At 37.4% G+C, this 25414-nt stretch overlaps 1 protein-coding gene across 3 annotated transcripts in view; it reads left to right on the forward strand.

The window, feature by feature from the left end:
- ndrg3b (ndrg family member 3b) overlaps positions 1-25414 on the forward strand; it is a 75814-nt gene that overhangs the window by 5424 nt on the left and 44976 nt on the right. For all 3 annotated transcript variants that reach the window (XM_048178078.1, XM_048178080.1, XM_048178079.1), the window contains exon 2: positions 23938-24019. In XM_048178078.1, coding sequence (XP_048034035.1) covers positions 23963-24019 — 57 coding nt within the window. In that variant the 5' untranslated portion in view covers positions 23938-23962. The remainder of the gene's footprint in view (positions 1-23937; positions 24020-25414) is intronic.

Genomic DNA, 25414 nt, shown 5'->3' on the forward strand with positions numbered 1-25414 from the left:
AAATTAGAATGTGGCGGGCCGCCACAGTCTAGTCAATGTATGGGAAACACTGAGCTATGACGTGGTTCAGTGGCAACCAATCGGAATGTAGAGGTCCTCGCTTGAGAGGATTCCGATTGGTTGCCACAACTTGTCATTTACTTTGACCCTCCCGCTGGCGGAGGTGTGAACGCACAGTACAGTGTTGTTGGCAGGGCAGCCAAGGCGAATTTTGACGCTCTTGCCGGCGGCGGTGTGAACGCACAGTTAGAAAACAAACACTACAATTAAAAATTGAACGCGTCTGCTCAATGCAGCATGAGCCGAACGAGACCAGCGGCAGGAGTCAGATTTCATTTATCGCAAGAGTGAGGCGAACTGACTGACAAGACGATGGTGAAAGATTTTTGCAGTATTTTGGATTTAAACCCAGTGCTAATAGGGAACCTGCAAATGATTAGTTGTGTTTTTTCATTAAGAATAATAATGAACCCACCATTCAAGAAATCGCCACCCCTGAATTTGCACTAATTTGAAACAGGAATGAACTGAAAAGGCTCCGCGCCAGTAGATGCGCACCGTTATGTATGCCGAGCGTTTTCAGTTCATTCCTATTGAAGCTCAACTTCCATAGGAATTAAGTGAAAATACTTGCTCTGCACCGTTATGAATGCCCGTGCCTTGCGCATTTTACTTTCACTTTCAAAAAAGCGGGGTGCAAAAGAGGGAATAGATGCATTCCATCACTGTGAACCCTTCATTACCAAATCAGTGTGAGCTGTTACTTCAGGTGCCACAGGAGAAGCATTTGGCATGCATGCTGATACCACATACCAGCACACCTGGATGGTGCCTTCATGGATGTGTTTTAAAGAGCCTGCCCATGTCTGAGTCCCCCTGATGATGCTTCTCAGGAGGACTTGTTTTATCTGCCTAATTTCACTCCTGCAGTGGAGGTGTTTTACTGCCATGGCTACAGGAGATGACAACACATGGATTTTTTTAGGGCTAGTCACACGTTTATGATATTAATTAATTTTTATATGGATTACATAAGGGAATATTTGTTTTTTTTAATTGTTCATTTAAAAGTATAGACACTTTCAAGTTTTCTATAGACATGCATTATTTCTCATTTCTGTGAGGCATACTCTGAGTTTCAGCTCATTTTTATGACGCACTTCAGAAAGTTGTTCACAGAGTTTGAGATGGCAGAAAGTGCATCTTGTTTGTTTTCTTCATTTTACAAAAGAACAACAAAAGTTTTGTTGTTGTTGGTAGTGTATTGGTGTACATCATTTAAAACTGTAAAGGGTCTACTTTTATAGACCTCTTTCCATGCTCAAGGCCAAAGGAGTATAGGCCACTTTGAAAGGCTTGCGCGCTCAACTGTGCACAAGATGGAGCGGGACGTGGAAAATGAAGTAAGGCCTATACTTTCTAATAAAGCGACCAAACTGCCTGTCAGGTGATAGACGAAACTGACAATGACTTTTTTATCTCTTTTTAAACTGAAATGAAAGGCAATGTGGATAAACACTCACAGCCACTACAGAACACCAAACAAAGTTAAAGAAGTAAATGAATAAAAACATTTTGGATTAATAAACCTAAAAATATATAGGCCTATATAAATAACTGCAGAAAGGCCACACTGCAGATAGGTAGGCCTATGCATTTCACATGTCGGCAAATCAAATTAAATCGGCTAAATTGCCTGTGCTAGCAAGCTTACTCTACAGCAAAACATCGACGCACCGAAAAACAATAAAAAAATTAATGTACAGAATTTAATTAGAACAGAATATACTGTTCTAATAAATAAAAATAATAATAAAAAATGAAATGAAAAGTCATAATGAAGTCACAAGTGCAAAACGCCTGAAGTGTAGGGGAACATATAGGCCTATTCAAAACACAAGCCACAAATAGTTAAATTAGATAACCCAGAGTGATCAATAAATAAATTAAAATTAAAGAAATTATTAAAATGACAAAAGTATAGCCAGAATTGTCAACTTTGTCTTTTTAACTGCAGAGACAATATATTGTTTATAAATGCTAAATTGGAGTGACAGTCTTTTTAGCTCAACATTCACAGCATCCAAAAATCAAATTAGAACCGGCTGAAATGTTTTGAAATCACTTTTCCCCTACCTGATCGAAAAAGAAAAAAAAAATCCAGTCTTTCACACGATCTGCCTGTGTCCGTATCAGTCTTTTAAAATAGTGCGCTAGTCATCTCGTTTACGTTGTCCGGCAGAAGTGCGCCACAGTGTTTGTTGTTGATGAGTGGAAGGACATGAGCTGTTTGCACAACTTGCATCTTCCTTTTTTTTTGGATCATCTTTTACCATTTCTAAGTGCATCCAATTCTACACTTTATATTTCTTATCCCAGACATTGTTAAAGATTTAATCCCTGCCGCCAAGATGCTCCTCTGTCGGTCACGGATCATGGAAAGTGAAACTTAACTCTGTCACAGGGGTGGTTGGACTTATTCACGCACATTAAAAATATTTATTAACAGATTTTTTTCTTTTCACATTTTTTTATATATAGCATTATCATAATAGGCTGTAACTTATTGGGAGAGAAACGGTATGTCTATGTGAAATCACCCCCATATCTCGTCTCATAACACCTCTGCGAAGATTCGACTGTGAGATTGGTAGTCGAATTAGGCTCCTCCTATCGAAGCCTCAAATTGTCGACTTATCAAGGGTCACCCCTTAATAATAGTTATTATTTTTATTGTTGTGATGATGACTACTGTAAAATAAGTATTTATAAAAAATACTAGTAATACTAATACTAAGAATAATCATTTTATTTTACATTACAACATTTTATCATCTTATTTGTCTTAATTTTCAAATGTTAAACCATCTAACTTTTATTTTGATGAAAAACTGCAGGGAGCTTTAAGTAGGTCTTTTTGCTGAGAACCTTTTGGATCTTGTTTTGTTTATTATTGGAGCCAAAGTTTCTCCCACTGTTTGAATGTTATTGTTTTTATTCTATAGATAGCACAGCAGGAAGGGATATCTATATATACCAAGCACATTGCTGGACAGATCGCACTTGATTTCACTGTTGTTCTATTGATTGGGTTACTCTGTTTGCCCTTCTCCCATTGCTATGCCAACAACCTCCCTGGATGACAGCTGTTGTGTTTTTTCTCTGGTTCCTTAATTTCCATTGGCTGTGCTCCTCACAGCCCTCCATCAGTCCACGCCTGCTTCTATTTCTGGTGGCGTCCCCCATGGGAGGACGGAGCTCATGGCCTTCCCTGGATTCCTGGAGAGGTAGACTGTTGGAACTGAGGTTCCTCTCGGGCAGAGCTGTTGTTTATCTGTCGGCACCAATCTGATCACTTTCCAGAAAAAAAAAAAAAAGCAGCTGTCAGATTGCAATCCAGCTAGAAGTGGAAGTATTTGCTGGAGTTTTCTTTCATAATCCTAATTGGATTGTTAGGCTGTTTTTATAGAGAGAGAGAAAAAAAAAACTTGATTTCATTGTCTTGGCAATTAAGCCTGCCATCAGAATGCTGCTACACGCTTTGTCTAATGAGCTGCGCGTTCAGTTGTTTTAGTCTTTTAATTGACTTCATAATCCTTTTGTACAGACATACTCAGAGTTAACAACTCAAACCAGCTGGCACGACAGGCCTTGTGGATCAGGATCTGTCTGTAGAAGCATATCGTTTCAGACACGAATGAGTGTCACTAAACCCCGTCTGTTTGATCTGGGAATGTCTGACTAGGTGGCACAGCTTGAAGCAGATGAGTCTCCTCTCTCGCATCATTAGGGTAAATGAAATCCCCATCACTGAACGCCCTGCAATAACATTAACTTTATATTGTTAACAGTTGAATTACCTTAATATTGATATGCTACACTACACTTTGGCTATGTTCACACTGTCAGTTTTTGGGATTGACAACCGCATTTACTTACAGGTGTGAGTCTTGAAATGTCCCGTTCACACAGCAACTTACAGTAGCGTCTCGAATACTGTCTGTATGAAAGTGCAATGGGAGTCAAGACTGTATTCTCTTAATAGTAACCATAGCGACAGTGACCAAAGTTATATCAAAGATGGCGACTTTTGACACGACAGTTTCCAATCTTCATTAACCGACTTCAGCTTCAATGTAAACATGCACTAGCCGGACATCTTTACGTCCTTTGCAGCGTCTCGCGCACGACACAAAACTGATGGGAGCTGCTCCAGTGGAGAATAGTGACTGGATCTAAATAACCTTCAGGCCCTGTTTCCACCTGGTTTTAAGATGCTTTTTGGTCGATCAGATCAAGTGGACGATGCTAAATACAGGTGTAAATGGGGTGTAAAACGTTTTGAGCTTGTCCACATATGACCACTTCCAGAGGTTGTCAAAAAAGTATTAGAACGTACTGCTTTTGTAGCATAGACGCTCATGTGGTCGGATGTGTTCAAACAGCCACAAAAGACCACCTACTGACCTAATGCGTAAACATTATGGAGTGCACTAGTAAGACGGGATTTAAACTTTGTCGGCTGAAGACCCAAGCACAACCATTCCTGATTTCTAACATGCACTTACAGTGTTCGGTCTGTCTTGTGGCTGTCAGAGCAGAAAGGAAAGCTCATGCCCTCTGTATGTTTTTCCGTCATCTCCGGTAGCGTTTATATGTAAATTGCGCGAGCTTATTTTGTCCATTTGATCAAAATATCTGAAAAAAAAACATACATTTACCCACCCATAGACCCTCCCCTTTGAAGAAATCAGGACAGAAGTGTTTGAAAGTGGACAAAAGAGACTAAAGGTTCTCTAAAGGAGATTAAAGGGGTCATGAACTGAGAAATCAAATTTTCCTTGAGCTTGTTTTGATATATAAGAGGTCATCATACTATAAGAATATCCTGTAAGTTTCAGAACTGAAAATGTCCTTGTTAGTCCAAAAACAGCTTTTAATGTTACCAAGCCCAGCCAGCAACTCCTGGAATGTGCCTATTTATGAGATAATAGATAGGTGAAAGCACACCACTGCAGAAGAAAATCAATACCACCATTGCAACTTTGGCCCTGCCCATTGGCGTTAGTGAGATGAGGAAGAGAGAAGAGCACAGGATCACTCACTGGAGTAAAAATGACACCTTCTAAAGGATCCTAATGATAGGAATGTGTTGATTTTTTTTCAACAATGTGAATGTCTCAGTTGAGCATTACTTATTTTATGTAGTACATTTCTTTGTGGATTCTTTGGTAAATCAGTTTAAAATAATCAGTTATTTGAACTGTCATTTAAATTATAAATAGAAAGCGATAAAAGAACGCTCCCTTTGCATCACTGGAGTTGTCAATCAAAGAGTTTATCAGTGACTGAGTTCTGGACTCGCGCCAAAAAATGTATTTATAGTGTGTTTGCACTGTTATCTATGAAAACATTTGTTAATGTGTCGAAATTGAGTTGCAATGATGAGAGATCTGCAATCATGCGCTCAACAACATGTCTGTGATCGGCTACATGCTCAATACTGCAGCCTTTCATGCCACGATCTAAATATAATGCCATAGATCTAAATATAATAAACACTTTACATGATTAGTTAACCTTGAGAGCTGTAATAGTAAAAACATGCAAAAAGTTTTTGAGGGTTAAAGGGTAAGTTCACCCAGAAATGAAAATTCTGTCATTAATTACTCACCCTCATGTCGTTCCACACCCGTAAGACCTTTGTTCATCTTCAGAACACAAATTAAGATATTTTTGATGAAATCCGATGGCTCAGTCGCCAGCAAGATAATTAACACTTTCAGATGGCCAGAAAGCTACTAAAGACATATTTAAAACAGTTCACGTGACTACAGTGGTTCAACCTTAATGTTATAAAGCGACGGGAAATAACAAAATAGCGACTTTATTCACCAATATAGTGATGGGTGATTTCAAAACACTGCTTCAGGAAGCTTCAAAACTTTATGAATCTTTTGTTTCGAATCAGTGGTTTAAACATGAAATACTATTTCATATACAAAGATGTCAGCCAAACACAGCAGTGGGCATTTACGCTGAAGTCTCAGCAGACACACCCCTTAAACAGAGTGTTCAAATTAGAGGGATAAAATCAGGGTAGGAAAATTGCCTTTTATAACTAACTTATGACCATTTTTGATGTAAAAATAATACTAACAGTATAAGTGCACCACCGGTTCCATTTTCCGAGAATGTGGTTGTGAGTCCTGAAAATTTACGGGTGTGAGTTCAGTTAAAGAATGCGTCTTCACTCTCGTAAATAACAGAACTGTGTGTGACCGGGACCATTTTAAGGACTCAAATACAGGACTGACAACCGTATTGTTTTGTTTTTTTTGTGTGTGTGTGTGTAAACGTGGCCTTTGTTTAGCTCCAGTGGACATGCTTTATGTAGAGAATGACCAATACAGATTGTCCAATGTGTAATGTTTTTTTTTTTTCTCCTTTTTGACACAATAATAACAAATAAATGGTTATTTGTTAATGTGTAATCCATAAGTAATAAGAATTAAAGCTAAAAAGCTTTCTGTTTGAAAACACAGGCACAAATTAATGTACAGAATAAAATTGGGTATTTTTTATTTTATTTTATTTTTTTTGGAAGGCATTCATTTTGCAGTCATTTGTAAGAAAAGAGTTTAAGCAGACTAAATGTTTGGAGAAGTCCAAGAGAGAAATCTGTGAGAAGATTGACTTATAAAAAAATATGAAACATATAAATAGATGAATCATCCACCATAAGATCAATAGCATGCATTTAGAAAATAGAATAAATGTCTGTTGTTTTTTTTTGTTTTGTTTTTTTTAAACTCATGATTGCACATCTGAAAGTGAAAATGGCTTTAGCTTTGCAGGAATGGGACCCCACAGGACTGGGTCCCATGACAATGTAGCTGTAACTACAGATAATGATAAAGTTAGTCAGGAACTAGGAGGCAGAGCATAAAAAACTGAAAAGCAAATATTACATTTGCATCATAAAAAAGCATGTGGGAGTTTGTTTTCCATACAGTTTCTTTAAATATGCCTCACCAGTCGATAACTAGTCCCCTGTTCATTAAACATGGCTGTCAAACCCTTTTTTGAGTGGAAAAGTGGAGCACTTATAACCTGATATGAGCATACACTATGCACAGATCATCCAGAATTCTCTCCTATCTGAAACATGACAGCTGAATTGTTTGTCTTGCCTTTCGATATCCATTGGGAGGCAATGCAATTGTTAACCAGCTTACAACTGCCACGGCTATAATATTCTCGTAATCTTAAGAGGCCATTTTGTTTGTCATTGGCACTCGGGTGAATTCTATATAACAGGCAGTCCTTTTGTCCTGCCTTGTCCTCGCTCTCTCTTTATCTGTCTATCTCTCTGTGTGTGTCTTTCAGCCTGACTGTAATTGTAGAGGCTGGTTTTCTGAGGTCCAGTTACCTGATCCTGGAAATAAAGAAAGTAGATGCTTACTGTCCAAGGGAGAGCTACTGTTACATTATGTTGCACATAGGTATTGTAGAAGCATCTTTTTCGCTTCATATCCTGTAAACATTGCTTTCCCATACCAGAGAAAAGCTATCATAAAAGACTGTATATAGTCATTGTAGCATTCCTGGCACTTGTGAACATGACAAGAGTGCTGAAAGCTCATCACAGCTAAAGTGTTTTCACACTGTCAGCTCGCTTTATAGCCAGGTGACTGCAGAATGAGTAATGCTGAATGCACACAACAGCCAGGGATGCCACAGTCTATCTTCATAATTGATTTACACTCTTTGCCGATAGCTGTACACTTGGACAACAAATGAACATCTGGATTTCTACATGAACAGCTACTAAAATTTGATCTGACTGTAAGTTTGAAAAGACCGTTTCATTCAGTTTAAATTTCTGATTCGGAATGAGACATCTTTTGAACACATGAACACATCAAAAAGAGCTAGTTAAGGTTTTCAACAAAGTTAAATGTTCCACGCACAAACCTTTCACATGTCTTCAGAAGACTTGGTGCAGCCATTTGAACCACTTTAATGAAACTTTTTTTGTCATTTTGAAGCTTGACAGCCCTAGTCTTCATTCACTTCCATTATATTGAAAGGAGCTGCCAGGATAATCTCAAAATATTGGTGTGAATTGGATGCGTACAAGAGGGTTCGTCTGTCACTGAACACGCTCAAGCAAACAACTTCAAACCTTGCTGTGCTAGATCTATTTCCCCCATATTAATATGTCACATTCACTGCGTACTGCAGGGCTCGACTATTAGGACTGCCCGATAGCCCGGGGCCAGCTTGAAAGATCCACGGGACAGTTGACGGTATTGTCACTTGATGCATACAATAATGACATGCATGCGTTCTTTCTTTACTGCTTACCATAACTGTAACTATGTTTACCAAGATACTTCCAAAGGCGGAGATTTTGAGATAAGTTTGTGTGAATTTGTCCATTTAGACGCAAGGAGAGGTGAAAGAGAAATAATTTTCTTATTTGCACCCTGTCTGAGGTGCGCAGTTCTGAGCTCTTTGGGTGTGTGAGCCACACACAGCGCGCGCAAGTTCTGTTTTACTTGAATGCTTATATTGGCAAAGCTTGAAAACGCATGCGAATGATAAACTTTAATGACCATGCAGGGCTGGCCCGATCAGGAAACTGACAGTAGGGCCCTATAATTTCCGCGATCATGGAATCGCAGAATCCATTTATAAAAATGGAATTTACTATAAAACGCGGAATGTCATGGAATTTGTCAAATTTTTGATGAATGAATTAAAAGCAGGTCAGTACACTTAAATCGCGATATAGACTAGTGTCTGTGAATATTAAACCGCAAAAAGACTATTTAAACATGAATCCTGCATGCCTGTGTGAGTCTGAAATGAATGATGCGGAAGCGAAGTTTCATTTACCTCACACCGCCTCACACACACTCGCGTGGGGGCGCACGCACGCTGAAGCGCATGCGACGCTCGCGGTGTTTTCGTCCTCTGGCGCCTCACTATATGAATGCACAAATTCATCTCCAGAGCTGCTCTGAAAGTCACTTCATCAGCATTTAACCGCTTCGTTTGAGAAAACTACCGTCATAAACACAGAGAAACTCAAAGCTCTAGGCAAACCGTCAAAATAAAAGTTCGATTTAACTTGACAGAAACATATTACTGTTGTACAGTAGAATTTAGATAAATTAATTTAACAATAAATTATTAAAAATATATTTTTAAACAATAATCTCAGTGTTTCTTCCATGTTTTAATTTTAACAGTAAAGCTCTGTTGTGCAGCACATTGTTGGACAAAAAAGTTTAATTTCATGATTAAAAGATAAATTAAATGGTATGCATTCATTTGATTTGCCAGAAAAATTTAAATACACAATAGAACTTCTGAAAAAAAAAATCATAAAAATATATTTTTTAATTAATAAATATTGTTGTTTTTAAGAATTCAATTAATTAGACATGCTTTTTGATTATTAAAATGGAATTAAACCATTAAAATGGAATCCAGAAAACAGAATTTGGTAAAAATAAAATTTGAGGGGAAAGAATAAAACGTTTATCATAGGGCCCTAAACTTTTATTAAATTGTTGGTAAATTGGACAAGATTCATTATTTCAATTAATTAGACATGCTTTTTGATTACTAAAATTTAATTTAACCATTAAAATGGAGTCAAAAAATAAATAAAACGGAAAAAAACGGAATCCAGAAAAATTAAAATGGAAAAAACAGAATTTGGGAAAAAATAAAATGAATTTCATAGGGCCCTATGACAGTTCCTTCAACTGTCCGGAACGCAGCTGCATCTGCCGTGTTCAGCACTAAATGAATGACACCGGCCCCGCTGTAATATCACGCAAGGTAAATAAGAGGATAACATCTAGTGGAGAAGATTATTAATACGATTAACGTCAGTCAGATATTATGTCCAATGTTTGCGGAAATAAATACGGAAAAAAACGATACGTGGCTTTTGAAAATCGATATCGTATCGACCACATTTTAAAAAAACGATTAATTGAAAAATCAATTTTTTTGCCTAGCCATAGTTCTCACCACTAATGCTGTCATCTTACACTGAGTAATAATTCAGAAGCTTTGTCTTCAAAAATTAAGAGCTGCTGCCTATCATGGATAATTAGCTTCACTGCAGTGTCTCTTTTGTCTCCGAATCTCTGATCTCAAGCAGTAACACGACAGCTTTTCCGGCATTGTTTCTGTTCATCTATTGTAATAAGTGCCCTAAATCGACCCAGGTGGCCCTGTATATGTGGATGTCAGGAGACCGCCAGACACTGTGCTCCAAAGATTTGGTAAGCCCACAGGGCATCACATCTGCTTGTTCTCGGTCCATGTTGTCTCTGGTTAGAGGGGCAGGCTGTCTCGCTGCAGCTGCTCCATTCTGCCACTGGCAGGAAGCCACTAATGAGATCGCTAACAGAATGACGCCAGAGACCTTAATGAACAACAACATGCACAGGAGACAAATGAGAGAGCAGTTGTAGAGGAACTGTACTTCAGTTCGGAGTAGAGCACAATGAGACTGCAGTCTTAAATCAGGACTTTGTTTTCCCCAACATTTCTGTTCATTACAGTCTTAACTGAATGCCAATGCATGAGGAAACTCTTGACAGGCAGTGCTGCTTTATGAAATATTGAGTAGTTGGGAGTAGATGTTGACACATTTTCAGAAGCTTTGCAATCATAATTTAAAGGGGACCTATTATGCAAAATTCACTTTTACATGGTGTTTGAACATAAATGTGTGTGTACACCACCACCCTATAATGATAAAAATCCACCCACTCCTTTTTGTTTTTTAATCCCCATAAATCTTAAGCAGTGTCTAAAACAAGCCATTTGCAGTTTCTGTGCAAAGTGACATCACTTTGCAGAGGCCCTGCCCACGACTGTTGACGGACACTGCCATATTAGCATAGACCGAATCTACACACCGAGTTGTACACAGTCCGCCATTGTCTCGAAGCCGGAGCAGCTGTACCAACAAGAATGTCTCGTAAGCAATTGAGGTGTTTTGTTGTTTGATGTCTTCATTTACTCCTGACATCTGAGCCGCAGAAGACAGTGGATTAGTTTTATTTTTTTTAAAGGGAATGCGCTACAGATCTAATATACACATGCAATTTCTGTCCCTGCTGTTTACGTATACAGACATAACTGACTGTGTTTAGGTGAACTTTGTGTGTTTTTGTCAACCTTGTCTGTATTTGACAATTTAAAGGGTTAGTTCACCCAAAAATGAAAATAATGTCATTTATTACTCGCCCTCATGCCGTTCCACACCCGTAAGACCTTCATTAATCTTCGGAACGCGAATTAAGATATTTTTGTTGAAATCTGATGGCTCAGTGAAGCCAGCATAGGCAGCAATGTTCATTTCCTCTCTCAAGATCCATTAATGTACTAAAAACATATTTAAATCAGTTCATGTGAGTACAGTGGGTCAATATTAATATTATAAAGTGACAAAAATATTTTTGGTGCGCCAAAAAAAACAAAATAATGACTTATATAGTGATGACCGATTTCAAAACACTGCTTCATGAAGCTTCGGAGCGTTATGAATCTTTTGTGTCGAATCATGATTCGGATCGTGTGTCAAACTGCTGAAATCACATGACTTTGCCGCTCCGACACGCTGATTCGACACGCTGATTCGACACGCTGATTCGACACGCTGATTCGACACGCTGATTCGACACGCTGATTCGACACGCTGATTCGACATGCTGATTCGACAGTGTTTTGAAATGCCATCACTGTCATTATTGGCGCACCGACATGCTGATTCTGATTTAAATATGTTTTTAGACATTAATGGACTTGAGAGAGGAAATGTTATTGCTGATTCATAACGAATTTCATCAAAAATATCTTAATTTGTGTTCCGAAGATGAATGAAGCTTCCATGAGGGTGAGTAATAAATGAAGATACCTCTTTTCCATTCCCAGTGTTTCGGCCGATGAAATCGGCCTGTATGAATTGATAGAATTATTTATCACTATATAAGTCGTTATTTTGTCTTTTTGGCGCACCAAAAATATTTTTGTCACTTTATAATATTAATATTGAACCACTGTACTCACATGAACTGATTTAAATATATTTTTAGTACATTAATGGATCTTGAGCTTCATTTGCGTCTGGTGTGAGGAAGCCTTTATGTCATCGTGTTGCTGACGCATCTTCAAATGCTTTATTAAGTTATTTGTGTTAAAGGCCTCACGAAATTGAGCATATGAGACATCGGACTGGTCTTTCAACAGACAAAGCGCGTTTTCACTTCTCCGCTGCTCTAGTGGTTCTTAATTTGTGTTCCGAAGATGAATGAAGCTCTAGGTATTGTTTAAGAAAATGGTTACGGGTGTGGAACGACATGAGGGTGAGTAATAAATGACATTATTCTCATTTTTGGGTGAACTAACCCTTTAAGCACAATAAAACGTGAAAGAGCTTTGTTTGTAAAGGGGTCATATCATGAAAATCTGACACTTTCTGTGTTTTTCTGTATTTTGAGCTGAAACTTCACAGACACATTCTGGGGATATCTAACTCTTAATAGTTCCCCTTTAAGGCCAGCATGAGTTTGGGACTTTGCTGATTAATTCCTGCCACACAGTCTGCTTCTCCCTGTCAGTGCTGTGGAGTCACTGTACTGTCTCTGTGTGCGTTCAGTGCTGCACGCAGTGTGGATGCTGGACGTCTCTGTGTCCTGGCGCACACACCTTGGCGAAGTGATTACTTGGCTGACACTCTGCCCCTTTTGCCTGGTTTGCCACTGTATTAAGAGTTTATGCCAGTGCACACACTGTAAACAGTGGAGTGTTTTCATTGTGTAATCTCTGTTTTGTTTCTTTCTAAAGATGCTGTTTGTTTAAAACCTTTTTTTCTTTACTGAACAAACTGGCTCAGTCTTTAAGTCTGGCAATACTGCTGCAACCAGCTACAATGCACTTTTCATACTGCAGTTTATGGCGTTCTTGTAAATGGGGAAGTTGCTTCTACTTTTGGAGGCAAAATATGTTAGCAAAATTTATATTTTAGACTAGAGTTATTGCATTCCCATTATATTGCGCTTCATCTGTTTGTCATGAATATGTGCACTGACGCTCCTTAACTGAAGTCAGACGTTTAATGAAGAGTTTTTATGCTGCGATCCTGATCATCTTTTCAGGGTGTGATTTATTATAAAGACTGACTGACTGACTGACTGTACATTGTTGTTTCATTATTATATTGAGGTTGAAACTGAAGTCGTATTGATGTGGGCTGATTTTCAGCAGTGAGACAAATCTAGCTGTCATGATTTTCATGTTTTTTTGCACATAATCCTTCTCCAGAATATATCCTAAATTATTTCAGGGGTACAAAAAGGTTTGATGGCAAAAACGGCTACATACTTTGCACCAACAGGTAATACCTTTTATCCTTTTTAGAACATTTGCACACAAAGCACTGATTTGCATCCTCTTACCATGACAGTGTTTTTTTGAGATTCAAGGTCAGTTCCTAAACCTCCATACGCAGCATTTTATAGGTGTCACTGGCACACTCCCGAAAGTGAAGTCTGCTCAAAAAAAATGGGCATCTTAATTTAACCCAGAATTTGTGTCATGTATATTTATGCTTGCTTATATTGTGTGTTTTTTCTTGGGTCACCTGTATTAAAACTTATCATGATTTGATTCTCCAGAGTAGAGCACTTTTTTTTTTTTTATGTATTCCTGCTTGTGTAGAACATTTTAAATTACTGTTCTAGAAGCTTATGTATATTTTAGTAGATTTTGTAACTGAGCTGCAGTTTGCTAAAATGGAATAGCTGACTCATATTTCATAACCCTCATCTAAATCATAAGAAAAATGGGCCTTTACATGAGAACAGGAGTAATGTCGAGTCTAGGTCAGCTTTTGTCCTACACTCAGTAAACAACATCTAGAAACGGACCTCAGTTTGATGTGGCTCACGGCGAGCCTGCTGATGAAAGTGGTGGATGGTGGTGATGGTAATTTTGCTATGACGATCACAGTGATAGTCATAATGATAATGTTGGTATGTTCAGAGTTACTTTGGCAGAAGGATGGAGTAATTACTGCCATTCTCTCTCTTGATGATTTATCAGCTGGTTGTGGTGATGGGAAATGGGTGGACTTGAGCGTGCTAATAATCAAATGGGTGGAGCTGATGGACATGGACTTGAAAAAAGGCAGATGTTCAAACCAACGTTCTCTCTCAACCCCAAGATCTTTCTTTACTCTGGATCCATTGTTAGTAAGTGTTTTCATAGGTCATGGAGGAGAACTTTGCCAAGCTGTTGAGTGTTTATGAAGGAGTAGTTCACACAAAATGTACTCCCATTCAACCTGTTTTGTAGAAGTCGCAATGTGATCTTTATTTATTTATTTATTTGAAGAGTATTCTGGTTACTTAAATACTAAGTTACTTATTTTTATTTTTTATTTATTTTTTATTTTTTTTGTGAGTGAATATGCCTTTCTTTCTGATTGAGCTGGCTCAAATTAAAATTGATTCAGGTCCATTTCAATTCAAATCTTGCGTAAGAACCCAAAGCATGTTAAACTCTCATCAACTCAAGGGTTGAAGGGTTAGATTTCCGTTTTTCCCATGAGCTGATTAGAGCACAGACAGATTAGTGCCGCTAATAGGTGCGCTGCTGGTTAGTGTTTGCTTTAGTTTATTTGGATGCATTAATCAGGCTTTGCATTTCTCAGCATCATAGTATGTAGGATATGGGTCAACGCATTCTTTTATTTCTTTGTTTCTTTGTTTGGTTTATTACCAAACCAGCTAAATTAATTACCGTATACATAGGCCACTTGTGCTTTTAGGGGGCACACTTTAACATTTATTTTAATGGTTATAGTTCACCCAAAATTTAAAATTCTGTCATTTACTCATTCCAAATATAACTTTTTTTTCTGTTGAACATAAAAGAAAATATTTTGAGAAATGTCTCACTGTTGAAATATTTGTTTTTTCTCTTTTTTTCTTTTTTTATTACAATTGAAGTCAATGGGCACCGACACGGTTTGTTCAGAATATCTTTTGTGTTCAACAGAAGAAAGAAACTCGTACAGGTTTGGAACAACATGATGTTGAGTAAATTGTGACAGAATTTAAATTTTTGACACCATATAATATAAAGCCAAGTTAATTCAGAACGATAAAAATACCGTTAAAGTACCGGATCGATAAGCAGTATCGGTAAGAGTAGTAATATCATTAAAACGTTAACGATACCCATCCCTACATGTGAGCTAAAATAATTTCAAGTTAATTTATTTATTTGATCTTATAAGTAATCTTATATTATAGTGTGATAATGTGGTGATGGCATAACACACATTTAATATCTAGGCACTTTTATGCATCTGTAAACTTGACACATACTATAACCCAAAACAAATAAAACAAATCTGCTGCGTAATCTTACAGATGGGCCTAACACAAATTAACTTAGGAAAATTAATTTATCTATAACTAATATAATGCATGATCAATTTATAAAAGCAAAACTAAAGCATTTATTTTACATGTTATGTTGTAACTTACATCTGTTGTCTGATAGCGGATGCTTTGCAAAGTTTGCATAGTCATGATTGTTTCATATGTTGTTTAAAAACAAACATCTAATACTGTATAAGCAACACTGGACAATTGGATAGATTAATATTATTTCTCACTATGCGTGAACATGACTGAAATGAAACATTTTCCTTTTACCTGTACCTTATCTTACTCACCTTGAAATACCAGCTCTACTTCAGAGCTGACGATCTCCAAAGTAAAGTTTCCATCACATGCACACATTGACTTCAGACTAGACTGAGATGATAGGAGAGAGGGCTCTTTGATCGTCATAGAGGTTTCATGAATATCAGTGAAGTGATAATTATGTGGTGTTTTAACAGAATTGCATACAGCACTGATAATTGGGGCCAATGACCATTTTAGTTCATGTAGCTTATTGTATCAATGGGAAAATATTTCAAATTAAAAACCCTCAGAGCCTCCAAACATTCAGCTTCATGATTTTTTTTTTTTTTTTAAACTATCACTGTTCTCTGAAGCAGATTTTTCCTCCTCCCTTATTTGAACTACCCACTATCTCTTTAAAGCTACTCTCAAAACTGCAATTATCCGCAGTTACTATTTCACAAGCCTATAGCATCATTACTAATTATAAAGGAAGATTACAGCTGGAATGGAGGACTGGAAGGTGGCTCTTGAATGAAACCAAGAGGAAGGATTTTTTTGCTTTCTGCTGATTATGTGATGTCTTCAGAGAGGCGCGAGTCGAGCAGTTAAGCAAGAAAGGAGCCCTTCAGTTGTTTTTAATGACCTGAACCCACACACATTCACTAACGGCCTGTAATTAGTGTTTCACACACAGCCTGTAGAACATAATGAGTGTTCTTCTGTTGGAAAGCACATTTTCTGCAAATAACCAAATTGGCTGGAATAAAATAGTTCCTAGTGAAGTTGCATGTGCAACCACGTGAAATTTTCACAGATGCTGGTTCCCATTCTGGCCAACCCATGCGTTTACTCCTGGTGAGCACCAGCTGTTGCACCGTCACTGTTACTGTGCTGGTGGATAAAGATATAAGACACTTGGGTAGTTGCAATCGGATTTAAACTAATAGGCTTGATGTGTATTATAATACTAGTAGTCCTAACTGTTCAGACCTGTGTCATTCCATGTCAAATCAACCAAATTTTGGAAACTTCCCCAGCTCAAATGTTTGATTTTGTTAATATTTTTTTTTCTGTAGAAAGACAAACATAAATAGTGACTAAAGCCAAAATATCTAATGTCACACATGTCATATATTTACTGAGTAATCCACTGTTTTGACCCCAAAATGACAGTTTTCACCTGAGATTTGGAGTTAAATTAGAGGGGGGTAAAAATGACTTTAGAAAGATGGCAGCATCATTATTTTATTTTTACACAGAGATTGGTAGGTCTATTAGTAAAATCTGTTGACTTAAGCAATCTTTGTTTCATTATATGCCAACGGTGACAGTTCAAAAATGGCAAAAGCACTTCTTGTCTTTTTTGCCTCAAGTTTGCATGCCTGTAATTCAAGAAGTATTACAGATATCTTAATATCCTTTTAGATTCTGGTTCATAACCAACTGTCCTTTTGGTATCTGCATTTTAAAGGCCCTCAATGTTTCAATCCCAGAGATATGGAGATCTTAATGTGGCTCCATGAGTACACTGGTAAATTGTAAACATTTTCAGTGATCAAAAATCAAATGTGGGTCACTTTGCATACAGCTGATACTTTTTTTTTTTCTTTTGAAGAAGAATATCTGCAGAACAAATAATGTTAAAACTTAGAAATGTGTCATGTTTTTCTATAAACTCAATTGCATAGAACATACCTGTCTGAGTGCCATAAATATTCATTTTCCAAAGTTTGCATGTCTGTAACTCTTAAAGTATTCAAGATATCTTAATATCCTTCTAGATGTTCCTTCTTATTAAACTTTCCTTTGAAATCTTCATTTTCAAGGCCCTATAAAGTTCAGTCCCATAGATGTGGGGATCTCAAAGCAGCTACATGGTCAAATTGTTGAATTTTACCCATTTTCAGTGATTTAAAAACCAAATGTGGTTCACTTTGCACACTTATTGAATTTAAAGAGGAATGTCTGAAGAATAAATAATGTTTAAACTAGATGTATCTTGTTTCCCTCTATCAAAAGAATTGCATATTATAGTGTGTTATGCTTGTACCTTGACTGGTTTAGGCCTGTCATGGACAGCTGACACCCAAAGCTTTTCACTTTCTTCATATTCTTTTTGGTGGTCAATTCACAGCAGTGACAAATGAAATTTTCCACTAAAATTATATTGAACTAGGCTACGTCACACAGTGAAAGCGTGCATTCTCATTGCATGTTTTTGTTTGGTTTTTGCAAAGTGAGTGACGTACTTTACAATGTCAGCTGACACATTGCTAAAGCAATAATTATAATATTGTAGTAGTAGATTGCACACCCTTAACGCTGATATACACAAATATGGCAAAATTTGCATAGATTGACATGATACACAATGTATATATATCATACTGACCGGCCCTAGCAGAAATCTATTCACGTCCAGCACTGCCTTTGCCATTCATATTCAAATTACAAATTAATATTGGTGTGTATTCAATAAACACAATGAAAAGGGCACCTCATGTTACATTTCACAGGAAAATGCTTTGTTACTTAACAAGTCAGCGCTGCTCACATTGTTCTTTGAGAAGCTCTGAAGAAACTTTTCGGGCAGCTTTCCTCCTAAAATAGTTCACTCTGTCTCCATTGATTCAGGAGAAGATGCTAGATGTGTTCATCCTTTTCTCAGAAAGCCATAATGAAAAAGCACTAAAGAACATCTAAGATGGGGAAAACAGAAGAAAAAAAACTTTTGGTCAACATTTAGAAACTTATAAAAAAGCAAAAGCTTTTGTCTCTTGTCTCTCAGGCTTTGTCTTTTGACAGATCACTGACCCTACACACTGTGACAGATCGACATTTTCCCTCTGAGTAACTCCGCTAATCCATCTAACACACACACATGGCCTTCTGTCTCTGACTGTGACCTTGTCAACACTTGTCAGCCCTCCCATGGACGCCATGCGAATCCCAGCGTTCACCTTAACATCTTTTGTTCATCTCCTCTCGCATCCTCACCACAGATAGTCAGTTAAATTGATCAAAAGTGACAAAGACATTTATAATGTTTCAGAAGATTTCTGTTTCAAATAAATGCTGTTCTTTTGAACTTTCCTATTCATCAAAGAATCCTAAAATAAAATTGTCTCCGTTTCCACAAGAATTTTATGCAGCATAACCATTTTCAACATGGATAATAATAAGAAATGTTTCTTGAGCAGCAAATCATCGTATTAGAATGATTCCTCAAGGATCATGTGACATGTGAAGACTGGAGTAATGAATTAGGGATGTGCCCAGAGCCAAATACCTTATTCAGAAAGGCACGGATAATGGCTTCAAAATGAATAACGAATTATACCGAATAATAGAAAAATATTGGCAGACACAGTCACTCCTCATGTTTGCTGGATAACAGAAATGCCACGTCAGCGTATTATACATAAACCTCTAAAATAAAATCACTACGCAATAATGAGTGTGTGCATTTGAGTGTAAACTCTATGAATGAAATGAGTGCAAATCAAACAGTCGAGTTGCCCATCTGTGCATCTCTCAGAAATCAGAGCTTGGCAAGAGTGATAACAACTATAATACTACATCACATTGTCTGCTATTTGATAGGCCCATGTCTATTCAAAAGATTTAAACCTTGTACGATATAAAATGCGAATGAATGAAATAAACACAGAGCGATCGCAAATCAAATAGCCGCGTTGCAGTCTCTGCGCATCTCAGAAACCAGCTTTCTGTCAAGAGTAATATCAACTAAGATGTCCAATCATACACATTTTCTTCTACTTTTATATATCGTAATGTTTTAAACATTGTCTGATATGATAGGCTTCATGATGCCTTGATTTCTCTGTCTCATTCTCTCTTGGAGACGGCAAGCATTTGTTTCTCTATGATTTGTATGCATAGTAAAAGTTGTTTTAGGGCAATTCCATGCAAAGGTCATCCTTAACCATGAAAAAAAAAGCTTTAACCAAAAGAACAAAACCCTTTTTAAGTTGTCCATTTAGCTCTGTAATATACTGTATTAAAGGTGCCAAAGAGGATGTTTTGTTTTATACATTTTTGCAATATTACTTGAAACTGTCTTTACTAACTGATAAAAGACTATTTATTAGGTGCACTGAAAGGAATAATATTAATATACATCATCTGTGCACGAGGTAGGGCCTTAAAAACATCAGCCAATCGTTTACGTGATCATCGCGTAAACGATTGGCCCTCTGGCTTGTCAATCACTGCCATGACGTTCCTTGTGAGAGACGAGCGAGGCTGCACGCTCCAGTAACTTTCCACACTCTACAGGCGCCGCATGCAATGTTTTTATCAGGAGACAGGAGTAACAACTGCAGATTATGAGTAACATGCGGTGAGTCCGACATAATGAATCCACTAACACGACACAGCGAATGCCGGTGGTAAACACTCGTGTTCCAGTACTCGTGCACGAGTTTTGGGAGGCGTTCCCTCGAAATTCTTACGCATGCGCTCATTTCAAAAACTCAGTAACAGTCTTTGGTTTCTCAGTGGACGAAAAGATCCTCTTTAGCACCTTTAATGTGCTCTAACAGAAATTTTCAGAAAATTTCCTTGTTTATCCACCACATATGAGATAAGCAACAATGCTTAAATTAAATTTTCAACCAACCATATTTCATGCTTTTTTTAAAAAAGGGATCAAAGACCCCCCCCCCTTTTTAAACCGTATTTTAACAGTAAGCATTGTGCAGAGAGATGGAGACATGCCTGAGAAATAAACACACTCATTTTGTCATAACAGCACTGCCTGTTGAATTTATAAGGGCTAGAATAAAGAGGTCATGATGCTTCAGTGCTCTGTCATGTCTGTAATGTTTTAACTCCCTGAGGTCTGAAAACGCGCCGACGCGTTTTGCAGGATTTTTTCACATTGCAGCAAAACAGACTTAAAATACTCCGTCATTTCTTGTCATAGAGACAAGTAATATATCAATTGAAACTATAGAATGTCTTCTTTTATTTGTGTACACTCAGAGTAAAAACACAATGTTGTGCTTTTTGTAAAATAAAGAAAACTAACATGATGCGTGATCTCTCCTTTCCCTCTGAATGTCCAATCTGAATGTCCAAAATGAAGTCCAATCTGATAGTTCTCAGAAAATGAACTGTAACTTATGAATACTAATGACAAAAAAATGACACTTACGTCTAAAGAAACGTTGAAATGTCAGGTTTTAAATCGTGCAAGTCAAATCGAAAACAAACATTCTGTGTTTATATAATCTGTATGAAAAGAGAGCCATGTCAGAAGTCTGTGATTCAGCTCATTATCCGCTAATGCGGCCACGCCCACGGAGCGAGCGCTATTCAGACGCAAATTCAGAGGCAATACATGCATTCATCATCTCAATCGTGTATTTATTGTCTTGAAAAGTGTTTATTTGGATGTTAAAGCAATGGTTAGCGATCTCTAGAAACATGCCGTTAGTTCCTAGTTCCTCTACTTCCTTCTTTAATGAATTTGTGGCACTAAAACAGTTTTTTGACAGAGAGCGCCCTCCGGCTGCAAGTATGAATTGAAAATACCATTCCTGAAGATGTCCTTTTCTTCTTGTAGAATGTGTTTGTGGACTAAAGGTCGTACAGAAAGTGCCCTCCGGCTGCAAGTATGAATTGAAAAAACAGTATCCAGCACTCCATAGTGATGACAATAATATTACTTCTCAGTATAGAAAATTCCGGACATCAAATATGATAGGGAATCCATCAATATTTCTCCAAATATGCATGCTTTTAAGCAATAAGCCTATATGAAATGCCATAGAGGTAACATAACTGTTCAGACACGTTTGGCATCACAGAAATACATTTTATTTTCCGGGAATATAATAGAATACCATTATTTTAAATGCTGTAATAATATTTCACAGTATTGCTGTTTATGATGAGCTGAGCACATTATACAGAAGGTTTTTTTTCACAGCCTACCTGACTGAAAGGGCCTTCATTAATATGCAAGTCATTTCAGGTCATTATTATGCCCGATTCTTTATGTCTTCTCAGGTGGTAACAGCGGCCCATTATTCATGCAGATTCACGCCTCCACGCATACTGTGTTTTTTTGACACGCGAAACATGAACACATGTTATATTGCACACTATAAACACAATCAAAGCTTCAAAAAAAACACGAAAAACGGGACCTTTAAGTTGTCCATTTAGGTCTGTAATATACTGTATTAATGTGCTCTAACAGAACTTGTTTATCCACCACATATGAGGTAAGCAGCAATGCTTAAATTAAATTTTCAACCAACCATATTTCATGCTTTAAAAAAATGAATCAAAAACATTACATACATGTTCCTAAACTCTTTTGTAAAGCCTAGTTTGTAAACTGTATTTTACCAGTGTAATGCACTTGTGCATTTAGATGTTTATGGAGACAACTGAAACACACTCATTTTGTCATAACATGTCACTGCCATGTTGAAAACTTATCCAAGGGCTAGAATAAAGAGGTCATGACGCTTCAGTCATGTCCGTAATGTTTTAAAGATTATGTTTGTCATATAACAATTATAAATACAAATAACTTGAAACTTTTGTATACAAAGCTAAATTATGTTTATGCATTTTAGGATCGACAGTTCATTTCACTACTTTGCTCTGAACAACCATAATAAGCCTTACGGACATGAATATTAAATCATATGCATATGACTTGCTTCTTTATATCGCTGTGATCTGTTTCAGGCTTACCGTAAATCAGAACATATCCAATAATCTCAATAATCTTTGTGCTTCATTAGTTTTAATATGAAAAAAGGTTTCCACTTTCATATCCGATCGATTTTTATAACAAAATTCAAACAATAGATGCCGCTTTTTAATATGGCTTGTGACAGATTACTGCAACGCCTCAATTTAAGCAGCAGATCAAGTGCACATGAACCAATCTTCTCTTTCTCTGTGCCAGTTACAGAACAAAATATGAACATCAGAAGGGAGGTCTATGATAAAGTACAACTTATAGAAGAGCATTGTGTCTCATAGGACACTTCCCTCGAGATGTTGTTAATAAATGATTAGCCTATTGATCATAATCCCGCGATCAAGTTGACAAAACAGAAATAAGTTTGCAATAATTTTGACTTGAAATAAAATTTGATCATTTTGACTCAAGACTTATTATTTGAGGTTGTGGATGATTGTTCTGACATAAAATAAGCTTCTTTTTTTTTTTTTTTTTTTACATTTTAGTAGTATTGTTTTAAATAGAAGAATGGACTCGCCCAAAGCACAAGCGCACCACATCTCGAAGCACTGCCTTCAAGGCCATCATTTAGAAGTATTTTTTTAGAAAAGACTGCTTTGCCACCACAGGAATAAATTACATTTTAAAATGTATTCAAACAATAAATAGTTAAGTTTTAAATTGTAATAATATTTCATAATATTACAGTTTTTACTGTGTTTATGATCAAATAAATGAAGCCTTGGTGAGCAGAAGAGACTTCTTTCACAAATGTTTGAATGGTACTATATGCTGTGATGACCTGTACTAGTAGAGTTTGCCCATTTTTCGTGATCCAGTTAATTCCCAATAGATAAAATACAGTCACCCTACATGTTTTTTTCTCATTGAATGTCCTGTTTGACTAGGAAATGAGTCGCGTTACAGCAGTAAAATCTGTTGCCAATGCTGTTTCATCTCTTCAAGTATGCCCAAGGGGGCCATGTGCTTTTAATGTGTTGGCCAAACATTCACATTCACATGCTTGCATTCTGCCCTAAAATGCAGCAGCACATTTGATCCCTCCACAAAACCTTTATTTCAGTAAAGCCAAGCTTTACTAAGTCACCCAGTGCCATTGTGAGGTTGACATAAGCCTACATAATGCCCGTACTGAGACAGTAGCATGCATTGACCTTCAGGACCGCCACAGAGAGTTAAACCATGAATTAAACATGAGCTCATCTGAGTTCTGTTAACAAGTACAATGGGGGTTTGGTGGTGGTTATTAGGCGGGATGTTAAACATCAGCTCTCTCTCTCTCTCTCTCTCATGCTCACTCGCTCGCTCTCGTCCTCTTTGTGCCCTATTTGCTGTAATTCTGTAGTCATGAGCATTTGGCATGCTGATCCCTGTTCCCTGTTGGTCAATAAGTCATTGCTGGCTGTAATGATGTACTAATCCATTTCTATCCTGTCTCTCTCTCTGTAGTGACGGGCAGCTGTCAGGATTGAGGATGGATGAGTTACAGGATGTGCAGTTGACTGAGATCAAACCCCTCCTGACAGACAAGGTAAGTTCTCTCTCACACACACACACACACACACACACACACACACACACACACACACACACACACACACACACACACACACACACACACACACACACACACACACACACACACACACACATTGATACAAATGTCTGATTTTGAATGTCAGAGCTTCCCCTCTCTATCTTTAACTAAATCTCACCCCACTACTCCAGTTCTCTCACTCTGATTAGCAGAGTCGATCCCAGGCTCCTCGAGGCACTCGTTTCAGGGCCAGTTTCCCTTGGATACCGAGCTGTACCGGAGCAATGAGATCAGAGTGATGATGTATGAATGTCATCGGATCCTGATCTCAGTCGCTGAAATCACCAGCATCAAATAGAGCCAGAAATGAGCTGGCGTTAGAAAAGAGCTTACGTGTGTGTACTGTCTAAAGTATGCATACTCTTTTGTTTGCTCCTTGTTTCTCTCTGAACTGTCTCAGATAAAGCCTGACATATAAAGTAGTAGTCATAAAAATGTCTAATTATTTGAAATGGAACTTTTTATTTTGCAAATATATACACCAATCAGGCATAACATTATGAGCACAGATAGGTGAAGTAAATAACACTGATTATCTCTTCATCACAGCACCTGTTAGTGGGTGGATATATTAGGCAGCAAGTGCACATTTTGTCCTCAAAGTTGATGCATTAGAAGCAGGAGAAATGGGCAAGTGTAAGGATTTGAGTGAGTTTGACAAGAGCCAAATTGTGATGGCTAGACGACTGGGTCAGAGCATCTCCAAAACTGCAGCTCTTGTTGGGGTGTTCCCGGTCTGCAGTGGTCAGTATTAGGGCTGCACGATTTGGGGAAAATGTCATATTGCGATTATTGAGGTCAATATTGCGATTGCGATTTGCGATAGCGATATAATAAACAAATAGTATCATGAGTCATCTTGCTTGGTTCTCAATGAAAATACACACACAGATTACTGATAATGCTGAAATGTGTATTTCTCAACTCAAACTAGCAACAACAGCAAACAAATGCACAGCGTTTTCAAATTAAAATATTTTTATGAAATTAAATAACTGAAATGTGTATCTTCTGCATTACTGCAAACTTGTTAGCAACAACATCAAACAAATGCACAATAGTTTTCAAATTAAAATATTTTTATGAAATTAAATAAATCTTTGCATACTGCAAACTTGTTATAATCCCATTTAAGATATTTGTTTCTTTACTAATCTGTAGTGGTTCAACGGATCACAAAACTCACAGTTCGGATCACATCACGGTTATGACGTCACAGATCGGATCATACTTCGGATCAGCACAAAAAAAAATAAAAAATTAGATGGGGGTAACTTAACTTTGCATTTATTACTTAGCTCACTTAAACTATTCTGATACCATAGCATA

This window comes from Megalobrama amblycephala, linkage group LG24 (genome assembly GCF_018812025.1).
Source record: "Megalobrama amblycephala isolate DHTTF-2021 linkage group LG24, ASM1881202v1, whole genome shotgun sequence".
NCBI classification, from domain to species: domain Eukaryota; kingdom Metazoa; phylum Chordata; class Actinopteri; order Cypriniformes; family Xenocyprididae; genus Megalobrama; species Megalobrama amblycephala.